Source organism: Chelonoidis abingdonii, chromosome 15 (genome assembly GCF_003597395.2).
Source record: "Chelonoidis abingdonii isolate Lonesome George chromosome 15, CheloAbing_2.0, whole genome shotgun sequence".
NCBI lineage: Eukaryota > Metazoa > Chordata > Testudines > Testudinidae > Chelonoidis > Chelonoidis abingdonii.
The window spans coordinates 44,250,666-44,263,042 of record NC_133783.1 but is presented as its reverse complement, the minus strand read 5'-3'; the positions used below and the strand labels follow the sequence as shown (position 1 = coordinate 44,263,042).

Here is a 12,377-nt window from a genome sequence, read left to right as displayed (position 1 = left end):
AAGAGTAGGTTAGATAAATGTCTATCAGGGATGGTCTAGACAGTATTTGGTCCTGCCATGAGGGCAGGGGACTGGACTCAATGACCTCTCGAGGTCCCTTCGAGTCCTAGAGTCTATGAATCTATGAATAGCAGCTCAGAAGAACAGTGGACAAGTTTTGAAAGAAAATGAAGTTTTAATTTATTTTTTACAAGAAAAAAATCTCCTCCATCTCACTCAAAACAAAACCATTTCCAAAACTTTTTCCCTTTCTTTCTCTAGTGAAAAAAACATAAAAATATTAGAGAAAATAGGGTGGCTGAGGAAGGAGTGCTTTTTCAGTGGATAGGTGGGGGAGTGTTGAAGTGGAGAAGTGCTACTTTCTCTCTCTTTTCCCACATTCTTCCAGTGCAAAAAAGTTAAAAGTAACAGTGTTTTTAACCCACTTTCTGACTTTTTTACAAAAAATTCCAGGGGAAAAGAAAAGGGGACGGGGACAGGGGAGACAGAGAATGTGGGAATTTTCCCAATATTTCAAAATAAAAACCCCTACAATTAAGAAAAATGAAATTCACTGTTTTAAACAAAAAATGTTGTCAAACAACCTTCTGGTGAAAAACTTCATTTTTGATAAAACTCATTTTTGTTGAAAAAAACTATAATAGAAATATTTCAACCAGTACTACTGTTTGATTTTAGGCTTTAAGTTTTATGTTAAGGTTTTAAGTCTACTTTGTATTACACCTGCACTACAAAAATGAAGCTTTGTATGATGGGATCTGCATCATGAATGAGTAAACTGTTATATTGTAACAAAAGTGCTAAAGATTTGAAATCATTAACTTTTTAGAAATATACACTTAGAAGATGAGACTGCTACTAGAATGGTTATGAAAGAGACAAGATGGATGAGGTATTATCTTTTATTGGACCAGCTTCTGTTGATGAAAGACACAAGCTTTTGAACTACACAGGGCTCGTCAGGTCCTGGGGACAGGTCTACACTACGCACTTTGGTAAAAATCCACACCCCTGAGTGGTGTAGCTATATCAACCTTAACCCTCTGTATAGACAGTGCTATGTCAGTGGGAGAGCTTCTCCCACCACTGTAGCTACTGTCTCTTGCAGAGGTGGAGTTATTACGCAAACAGGAAAGCGCTCTCCCATTGTTCTAGAGTGTCTTCACCAGAAGCTCTATAGCAATGCAGCTGCACTGATGCAAGTTTCTAGTGTAGACCTGCCCTGTGGGAAAGGTAACCAGAGTGTTACAGCTAAGTACAAGGTGGAACAGATTCTTAAGATTCTTAAGGCATTATCATATATTGTGAGAGACCATTCAAGATGAAGTTGGCAACACCTCTGGAGTCACAGGACAAAGGGGGGTTAGTGGGTTATTGTTGAAGGAGACATAAAGTCAGTGTCTGAGTCCATGATTTTTAGTGTCTAGCAAAGTTATGAATTTAAGTTTCTCTGGGCTTAAAAATCATGAGACTCCTGAGGAGTGGAGCCTGGGACTGGGAAGGTAAAGAGTGGGATGGAACCAGAAGCCTGGACTGGAACAGGCCCATGTTAGAGGGGATAGGGCAGAAAAGCTCAAGCGTGGCGGAAATGACCAGAAAATTCTCTTCCCGCTGTCACACTTCCCTCCAGTGCCTGGACTGGAACTCAAGATTCCTGAGTCTCACCAGTCCTCTGTCAGCAAACATCCATGAAACATACTGCCAAATGTGTGTCCCATTCTCCTCTAGTGATGGTCCACATAAGAAATGATAACTTACTGTTGCTACTAGTTAGTCTGTTAGATCACGTAGCAAGGGTCTGTGTGGTGGATCTAAAAGTTCCAATCCATATGTGTCAAAATGGTGCCACATAATGGGATTTCTGGTTTTTTTTTTTTAGTTTGCATTTTTAAAAACCTAGAAACTTTAAAAAGAACATTATTAAGTTTTCAAAGTCAAGCAACAAAAGGTTAGAAAATGCGAGAAATAAGATTGCAATCTGAATTTGGCCCCCTTGTGTGCATGCATTATGATATATTCTTTAATTTCACGATCACATGCTATTTTTTCCACAGGATCTCTGACTCATTCAGTACACAAGATCTGCTCTGGGACTGAATAAGGGGTGGGTGTGTGGGTGTGTGGGTGTGACTCCTGCTTCATCTGTTGCAGAAGTTGGAAGGTGTGCAGTGAATGAAGTAGGGCACTGCAGGAAGAAAAAGGATGGCTTCATGGTTAGGCAGTTCTATGCAGCCTTGAAGAACTGGATTCTATCCCTGTCACTACCATGCAACTTCCTGTGGGATACTAGTCAAGTCACTTCTATCAAACGGATCACAGGTCACTGTTTGCTTGACTTGTTGCCCTGTGGTCTGATTTGCAGAAGTGCTGAGCACTTACAGCTGCAACTGAAGTCATGGGAGCTGTGCTTTGAACATTCAAAGGGCTTTATAATGCCAAGTTCTTGGAAGAATCAGGTCTTAGGTGTCTCAAATTGGGCATCCAAAATTAATGGAAACTTTTGACCTTAAATCTTTGACCTTAGTTTCATAAAATGGGTATTATACCACCCCCTCATTTCATAGGGTTATTGTGAAGATTAATTATTTAATGTTTATGAAGCACTCGTATACTAAAGGTATGAGTGCCATAGAGCAGCAGTTCTCAACAAGGAGTCCAGGACCCCTTGGGGGGCTGCAAGCAGGACTCAGGGTGGCCTTCAAGCTGACATTAGACTTGGGTGGCTGACATTAGACTTGGTAGGGCCCAGTGCAGAAAGCCGAAGACTCACCATGCGGGACTGCAACACAGGGCCCTGAGCTCCACCACCCGGGGCTGAAGCTGAAGCCTGAGCAACTTAGCTTCATGGTGCACCCCGTGGCATGGTGCCCCAGGCAATAGCCCTACTTGCCACCCCCTAACGCTGGATCTGGCTTTTATATATAGAAAAACAGTAGTTGTGGCACAGCTGGGCCATGGAGCTTTTATAGTATGTTGGGTGGAAGAGGCTCAGAAAGAAAAAGGCTGAGAACCCCTGCCACAGAGGAAATTATTTGATTCTGTCTTCAGAGTAGGTTTGAATTTGTGCAGTAAATGAGACTCACTGAACAGTTAGGATAAAATAAAATATTGAATAGTTGCTAATTGGAGAACAACATCCATCCTGTGCTTTGAATGAGGCAGGGTCTTGTGGAAAAAAAATAAAATGTAATCATATAATTAAAGACTGCATCATAATGCATGTGCACAAGCGCGCTGAATTAAAGCAAGCATAATTCTCAATTTCCTAACCTTTGAGCCCTTGATTTTGCAATCTTAAAGTTCTTTTAACATTTTTAATGTAATATGCATACAAGACATTCACAAACCAAAATGAAATTGTCCATAAGGGTGCTGTACTCATTTAACAAAATCAATTTCTAAACGGGTTCATCAAAGTTACATCAGTATAATTTTCTTGTGTAGAAAGGCCTAATTTTCCTGTCCAAAGGCATGGCTACATGAAGATTTCGTATGCAGCAAGATGGGGTCTAAATCTACAGCATTCCAGCATGCCATCTACTAACTGTCTGTGTGGACCCTGCTAATGTGCACTAAAAGTTCCCTAGTGTGCATTGTAAGTTTTCATGTAGACATGCCCCAAGATGGTATATGGTTGTCAATAAACTAAGACAGGAATACAGTATCCTGTGTCCAAGTCACTCATTTCTCTCCCAACAAGTAATTAACGCATCCCATGAGTCGAACCCTTTCTTGACCATTTGGAGTCCACTGAAAGTAGAATAAGAGTTAAATCTGCCATTTAATTTTACTTTGAAAGATAGTTTAAAATAATAGATAATGCAAAATGAGTGCTTTATTACTCCTGCCCCAATAACAAGGAGACTAGGGATCCAACATCAGCCAAAAGTAATCATTTGGGCAAGCAATCCCATCATGGTGGATGTGCCCTTGCAAACAAGATCAGCTCCTAAAGTCCTTTTCCACAGCTCATCACTAGATGTCAGGGGAGAGCTCATTCAAAACATGACTGTGAAGATGGTCATACAGTTATCCCATTATGATTAAGGCTATGTTTTAGACAAGGGTATTTTTAGTAAAAGTCATGGACAGATCACGGGCAGTAAACAAAAATTCACAGCCTGTGACCTGTCCTTGACTTCCACTATGTACCCCTGACTAAGTCTTGTAGGGAAGGGGGTGATCTGGGGGCACCACAGATGCTTGGGGGGGTAGCCCGATGGCCCAAGACCCCCACTGGTTCTGGGGGATGGCACAGGCAGTGGAATACAGCCCGAGAACCAGGGGAGGTTGGCAGGGCCGGCAGGCTCCCTACCTGGCTCTGTGCCTCTCTGGAAGTGGCGACATTCCCCTTGCTTAGCTCCTAAGTGAAGGTGTGGCCAGGCAGGTCTGTGCACTGCCTCCGCCCAGAATGCCGGCTTTGCAGCTCCCATTGGCCAGGAACCATGGCCAATAGGAGCTTCTGGGGCAGTGCCCGCAGGCGGAGGCAGTGCAGAGCTGCCTGGCCACGCCTCTGCCTAGGAGCTGAGCAAGGGGGATGTTGCCACTTCCAGGGAGCCCCCTAGGTAAGCACCTCCCAGCGCCCACCTCACTCCTCTCATGCCCCAATCCCCTGCCTTCTCCCACACCCAAACTTTGCTGCTGCTGAGGGCGAAGTGGTGGTGGTGGCCTGAGACTGCCCCAGCAGCAGCTGATGCAACTGGTGCAGGGGCTGCCTGAGCTGCCTAGGGGCCAGGCGCACCAGTCACTGCAGAAGTCACGGAGGTCCCAGAAAGTCATGGAATCCATGACTTTCATGACCTCCTTGACAAATTCGCAGCCTTAATTATAATGGATGTAGAAAAAAATTGTGAAAAAGCTGAGAGGGTTCACCTGTGATACAACTGCCATATGAAAATATCATACAATAATAAAGCTTTCAGTTTCAGGACAAGTATTCAGAAAACCTTTTAATTAATACTATTTTGCAGCCCTTTAGAAAGTCAAAGGAGGAAAGGTTTTATATATATTAAAATATTTATTAAATATGTGAGACCTTTTACAGCCTTTGGTCTATTTAGTTCTGAAATCTCAAATATATTTCTTGAAGAAGGAGGACAGATATGTCAATTGTAATATTTCAAGACAACCAGAAATTCAACAGAAAGACAAAATAAGAACTTTAAATAGCTCCAGGTACTAGCACTCATTTGACTCAGTTCAACAACCTAACAGTGCACAATGTATAAAATATTTGTCATTTGAATAAACTTATAATAGCACAATAGAGGCCCTGATCTTGACCAGGTCCTCTAAGCACTATTGTCGAACAAACAGTAAATAATAATATTTGTAAAATTCTAATTCTGGAGGTGGCCCTCTTGTTGAAAAGTCATAAACTACGTGACAATGGCAGTGTGGAAATCCACCTGAAGCAAGCTAGAAAATATCATATTATCTAGCAGCCTTAAACATACAAAACCCAGTCCAGACAAGTTTAGTTGCATGCTGCCCACCAAACAGACTGCTGACTGCAGTGCTTAATTTGTGCCAGGTATTGCCAGGGCTGAGCCCCGGCACCTCTGGACTTGCCGCATCAGTTATGAAAGTAAATCATTGCTTGAGGCCCAGCACCTCTTTCATTAAAAATTAAGCACTGGCTGACAGGTACTTAAAACTCTTGGATGCAATGACTGACCAAGTCGTCCAGTCTCAGGGGGAAGACAAATGCTGATCTCCCTCTGAGAAGCATCTTTGAATGACAGAAGGAACAGATAATTTGTCTGCCCACACTTCAGCTTTGCGAAATACTTTCCACTGCTGCATCTCAGACCGCTGTGCTGCAAACTGCACATCACAGAGACATGGCTAATTCTGTATGTTGTGCTCTCCCTGAAATGTTATGGGATGTAACTGTGACATGTACAAGGACTCCTAGAACTCAGTTTTCATTTTCAGCATAAAGTTGGACACATCCAACAGTCATGCACTAGAGATCAGTAGCTTGTCCTTGAGAGGAAAAAAATGCTTTGGTGTCACATTGGCTTTTCATTTGTTTAGTTGCAGCAGCCAGCACTCCCTCCCCTCAAGCTCAGCGTAGACCCTGGCTACAATTTAAGTTTTGGGATCAACATATTTTCTTGTTGCTCATTCAAAGTTGAAATTCAGGTTGTGCCGTGGCAAATAAATAAATTAAAAAAAAAACTATCATTAATAGGCGACAGTCAGTTTAAACAAGTTTCCAGATCTCTTGAATAATAGTTTAAAAAGCCAGAAATATATTTGAAAATTAAATATTAATTAAATAATAATTGTTATGACTGTTAAGCCTTTAATAAAACAAGGTGACAATCAGTTTACATTCTCTTCCTTTACTAATTCCTTAAGTCATTTAATTTTTTAGCAAGATGGCCATTTTTATACTAGGCTCAGAAATATTACGGGATATCCTTTTATATTAGTATAGAACAGAACCTTATTAGTTTGAATAAATGAATGGAAGATCCATTGCAGATGAAAGACAAATTAGAGCCTGTTCACTTTGATCTCAATGCAAGTTTTGCTCCTGGCTTGAACTATGTTTATATGTTGTATTGTAAACGTTTATGGTAATATTTTGTAGCACACTTGTAAATATGTAGTATATTTATTTTGTAGACTTAATGTTGATATGTGGGTACTTTCTACAGTTTGTGCTATTAAATCTTTGTTGAGAACCAGGGAGAGCTTTTTGTGATAAATTATGGGGACATGGATCAGTGAGATTGTGCTATATTGTGTCTCTCCTCTTACTGGTCCTGATGGCTACCAGACTGCAGGCTCCAGTGCAATCTTCATCTCCTGCTCCTAAATCAGGACCTTAGTCCCCTTATCACTATCAAGTCCTGCAGAGCATCCATTCTTTGGACAACTCAGAGGGTGGCTGGAGCATCTCACAGGCAAACTCTAGTACATGGAATGGACAAATGTAGCCTGTGTGTTAATTCATTCCGGTCCAGGTATGGCCTGTATGTGCAAAACTTGCCAGCAAGGCCGAGAACAATATGGAGCTTTGACTGTTTTTTTTTTTTTTTTTTTTTTCTGACCAAGTTAGTTTATATTATTGTACTGCATGCCATGATGGCAGCTGGTATGCATTATTGGTTATTACAGTATATAATTACCTCTGTAAAATAAAATGTTGGATTTGCACATAAGGGTACAATAACAAATTTTATTATACGTAATCATCAAAGTGGCACCAACTTTAATGAAGGTCATCCCATGCCAAATGTCAACCTTTCAGAATAAAAATTTGCCAACTGTTATCACAGTATTCCAGAAACTGTAAACGGCAGTACATTGCCAGCATGGGTAAAATACGTAACATATCCCCATATGTTTCATGAAAGTGTTTACAGATTTCATGCACAATACCAACACATTTACAAAGATCTCTCACACAGAATAACCTCATACGCCATTTCATTCCTCCTCATGCATGAGATTGTGCAAATTCATTATGTGGACTCCCAAAGCATCCCTGATTTGTGTCTGGATCTAGCACCAGTCTGGACAGGTGTGTTGTCTGGCTCTGTGTACCAGTTCAGATATCCAGCAGGGTTCCGAGTCCACGTCTGGTGAAAAGGTTCCCTCCCTTTCCTTGCAGGAATTGTGCAGAGCAAAGCAAGCCCCAATAATGCAGACTGTGTTAATGACACTGGCATCCAAATAGTTTTGAAAATAGTGCCAGTAGGATTTCATTCTGTCAAATACACATTCTACCACCGTCCTACAGCAACTGAGTGTGTAGCTGAACCTTCTTTTGGCAGGTCCTCTGAAATCAGGGTACAGTTTCATAAGCCATGGGAACAGGGGATAAGTGGGTACCTATACAATAAAGGTGGTAGGGTGACCAGATGTCCTGATTTTATAGGGACAGTCCCAATATTAGGGACTTTGTCTTATATAGGTGCCTATTACCATCCACCCCCGTCCCAATTTTTCATACTTGCTATCTGGTCACCCTAAACAGTGGGGACACTGACTCCATTTATAACAATGCCATTTGATGGGAATAATGTCCCAGCCTCTCTATGAAGGTAAAGTCCTGATCTCCAAAACACCTTGGAATCATGCACCCTGCCAGTGCATCCCACGTTAGTGTCCATGAATCTGCCTTTGTGGTCAACCAGGACCTGCATAACGGTAGAGTGGTATCCATTGTGGCCTATGTTCTCCTTTTGGAGGGCCAACTACAGGCATATGAGTCCCATCAATGGTCCTGTGTAGCCTGGAGAGTCTATTATGTGAAAACCAGCAGTTATTTCAGACTCATTTATTATGCCCCCCATCTTCAAGTAAATAACAGTTCTGATCACCTCACAAACCTCTGCCACAACATCCCACACAGTTGATTTGCCAACTAGAAACTGGTTAGACACAGATCTGTAGAAGTTTGGGGTAGTCAGCTTACAGATGGCTATAGCAGCTCACTTCTGGCACAGCACGATTGCCCTCATGTGGGTGTCCTGGAGCTGGAGGATAGGGGCAAGCTGATCCCCAAACTCCAAAAATGTCTGCTGCTTCTTGTGAAAGTTCTGGACCTCCTGCTGGTCATCTCAGGAGCGCATGACACTGTGATCCCCACAAGTCTGTGCTTGTGGCCCCCACTCCGGAAGCGCTGATCTATAAAGGGGCAATCTGCAGCTAGGGCAACAGACATGAGCAGTATCAACTGGTTTGCAGCTGGCATGTTAGAATGCCCCACTGAGAGTTGTGTTCAGCAAGTCAAAAACTGCTGCTGAAATGTCCACCAGTGTCTTGCAGATGTTCTGCCTGTGCTCGAAACAGGACTGACAGCATGCGATAGAGAAATTCTTCCACCAGGGCAGGATCCCTGTTGGCTCTGGCTGCAGAGAGTGTGAGGAAATAAAATGGCTCAGCTGGATCTGTTCATGACCTAAAACAACCCAAAATTCTTCCAGTCAACTCCTGCAGGACGAACAGACAAACCACATTCTCCCATAACCCAGTATGGAGAAAGCAACAGAGCAGTTTCAGATGCCAGGGGTAATAGGAATCCTGGAGTACAATAGTACACAACCACAGAAGCTGAAGTTTTGAATTGGGTCTGCATAGTGCACTATGGACATGCATTCACAGTTGTGAGGCCTGAGTTTCTATTGCAGTGTGTATGCTCAAGTGTGGGCTTGGAAACATGAATCCACAAGCCCTAGTCCCACAGACTTAGGCTAAGTGTGTTGCATAGACATATCTCGGGTTCACCATCTCTGATTTTTTTCAAAAAGTGTTATGGATTATTTAAAAGTTGATTTTAAAAAAAATAACTTTACACTGCTAACAAATACTTCTCCTGATGTGCTTGATCCAAAATCTTCATTGGGCCACTTCCATTGATGGCACTGGGCTTTGGATTAGGCCCTATGTGTGAGCTCTCTGATCCCAAAATGTTTCTTTTAACTTAGCCAGACAACAGTTATTTGTTACCAGTGTATTTTAGAAAACAAATGCTATCTAAGAGAGTATATCTTTTTTATACTTTGTAATCAAATGTTTTAGTTTATTCTCTTTGAAATGGGCATATTCTTTGGAGGAAAGGATCTGCGAATCTTCACGCTTGGCATTTCATTTTTGAAAACCACAGTATCCATTCCTAAATTACGGCTACTAATGAAATTGTCTGCAGTTGTATCCATTAAGCAATTTTTATATCCTTTTCTTCCTTTTGTTCAGATCTTCATTTTCTCCCACTTCTTTCATTATCTTTCTATCGGTTTTCATTGTAACACATTCTTCTCATTAAATCCTACTCCCTTGTAGATACGCCTCTTCACTCCCTTGTTCCGTATTTTTGGAGGGCTTTGGTGCTAAAACGTTAGCCATGACATAATGGCTATGTACAATGAACACTGCATATGCAATGGAGTTAAATCTCTACAGATTCTTTTTTATGACATAGCAATTGTATTTCCCTCATGTATGAGAAGTATATTTAACAAGCATTCAGATATAAGCACATTTCATCAGGAACTTTTCCACAGGGAAAGCTGTCTCAAATTGCCCCATTCTTTCCTTTCATAGTCTTATCCCAAAAGGGAGAGATCAGAGACATTTCATTAAATTTATTTAAGGAACCCTTAATGAAGAACTTTAATGCACCATGGGCTTACAAAAAAACAGATTTTAAGAATATTAAAATAAGAATATTTCTGTGCATTCAGTGAACAGATTTCCAGCAAAAGCTTTCGGTACAGGGGCTTCCAATAAGTTCAAATATGTCACAGTTCCTACAGATTTCAACTCCTCTGTCTACTCTAAAGGTCCATTTACACTTGGACACTGACCATTACTAACAGTGGTTGTCAGCAACAGATTTTACCTTGAACCCATGCTGACAATAGTTTGACTGCTCATGTAGATGGGGCAACAACATTTTAGCAATGTTACCAAAAGCTTATTACATCACTATTCCATCATACTTTCTGCACACTCACTCACTCATGCCCGTCACCCCAATCGGGGTATGGGCCACCAACCACTTTCTGCAATAATGCTAAAAATAGTTTTGTACCATGCACACTATCCACTTCCACACCAGTTCAGAAGGAACCTGTTGATGACAATGGTTGCCAAGAATGGGTCAATGTCCTAGTGTTGATGTGGCTCCACAGAGTCCTGGGCTGTACAGCCAAATACAGATGGGCCACTTGAGTGGGCACAGCCTGAGCACAGCATGGCCACTTACTTCTTAGAGAGAGTTCAAACATAGTATATCCTCAAAATATATACTGTAGGGCAAATAACATCACCTCAGCCACTGAGAGGTACTTTGAGTTTCCTCCCAAATTGGAAATGAGACTTTTGCAGTATGGTATAGTTTCCTCACTGGTCCCCATTATACAATATACCAGTGATCTGAGAAAATCACTGAAACAGGAAGATCAAACAGCTTGTTGTATAACATATTTATTAGTATGCACTATGTGTATATGTTTTGATATGTTTAAGTAAATATATGTTAAATAAAACAGGTCTCAAAATGAGACTACATGCAGTGATGTGGTGTACTAGCACCTGTCCCCAGGTGTTCAGTTAGCAGCAGTATGAGTTTTAGGCCCATTTTGGAAAATGTTCTAGAAGATCCCCATGGAAAAACGGTCTGACTGAGAAACAATAGTGAGAGGTGGGACAGCTGCAGTTGGACCCTGATGCCCTGAATTAGGCCTGTTCTATGTTTGTAATGTTGTCCTGGTATAACTATGCAGGTTAGGGGGGCTGATTTTTTTTATCAGTACAGTTATACCAGTATAAGCCCTTCTGTGGACCCAGTTATATTGGTTTAACTTATTTTGCTTCTTGAACTGGAATAAGCTATACTGGTATAAGCACTTTTATACTGGTATAAATGCATCCACACTATAGGGGTATAGTTTGTAGCAGACTAGTAATTTATACTTGTATAAACTAGGCATGACAGTATAACTGAGGTGGCAAACTTTTTAGTGCAGACAAGTCCTTAGCGTTCTGAAAAAGGAAGTATACAGCTTCAGCAGTCTATAAATCCTGGTAAACCCCAGAAGGGACATTTACCCAGAGTGAAGACCGTGAGAAAGCATCAGCAGACCTGACAATAGGAGGGAAAAATTAATGTAGCCTCCAGGTGTGCCTTATGGAGTACAGAGAAACATCTTTGTGACATCAGCACTTCTCCCTCCTACTCACCAGGGGAAATGGGAACTCTTGACAAGAAAAGGAAACTCCTGCTGCTTGGTATGGTATGCTACCAATGTCCACATCATTTATGCTGTTAAGTTCAGAGAAAGCACATCTTTCCAGGCATTAGTTTTGGAGAGAGAAAATGTAGAGGGAATTTCTAACATTTTAGAAAGAAAGAAACAGTGTGACTATGAGGCTAAATTCTATCTACTGATACCTGAAGTAGTGTTGTAGCAATATTGGTTCCAGAATATTCGAGACAAAGTGAGATGAGGTAATATCTTTATTGGATTAATTTCTGTTCGTGAGAGAGACAAGCTTTCAAGGCGACACAGAGTTCTTCAAGTACAAGATAGCACTCTTTTTCAAATTGCTACATATTAATAACGGTTTCCAGACTTGTTTTAGAAAAATCTATTTGAGCAATTTTTTTGAGATATCTGCGTTATGTGTTAACTAAAGATCCAACTTTAGTAGTTGCTCAGCTCTCTCAGCTCCTAATGAATTCATTAGTTGAGGATCCATCCTCCCATTCTTCCTCCCCTTCTTAAATAATTTTGTATACTACAGTCATCTCAGTAAAAATACATCTTAAGCTTCATTAAAAACAAAGTTTTGATCCACATTATGTTGTGGCATGCACACGCTTTCTTAATCCAAAATGGTCAGAGATGAACAAA

The 12,377-nt window shown here is 41.2% G+C and overlaps 1 protein-coding gene across 1 annotated transcript in view; it reads right to left on the bottom strand.

The window, feature by feature from the left end:
- Positions 1-10,483, bottom strand: part of DHX32 (DEAH-box helicase 32 (putative)) — a 43,564-nt gene extending 33,081 nt beyond the window's left edge. Inside the window, 1 exon segment of the mRNA XM_075072674.1 lies at positions 10,480-10,483. Within this exon segment, the coding sequence (XP_074928775.1) occupies positions 10,480-10,483 (4 nt within the window).
- Between the last annotated feature and the right edge of the window lie 1,894 nt (positions 10,484-12,377).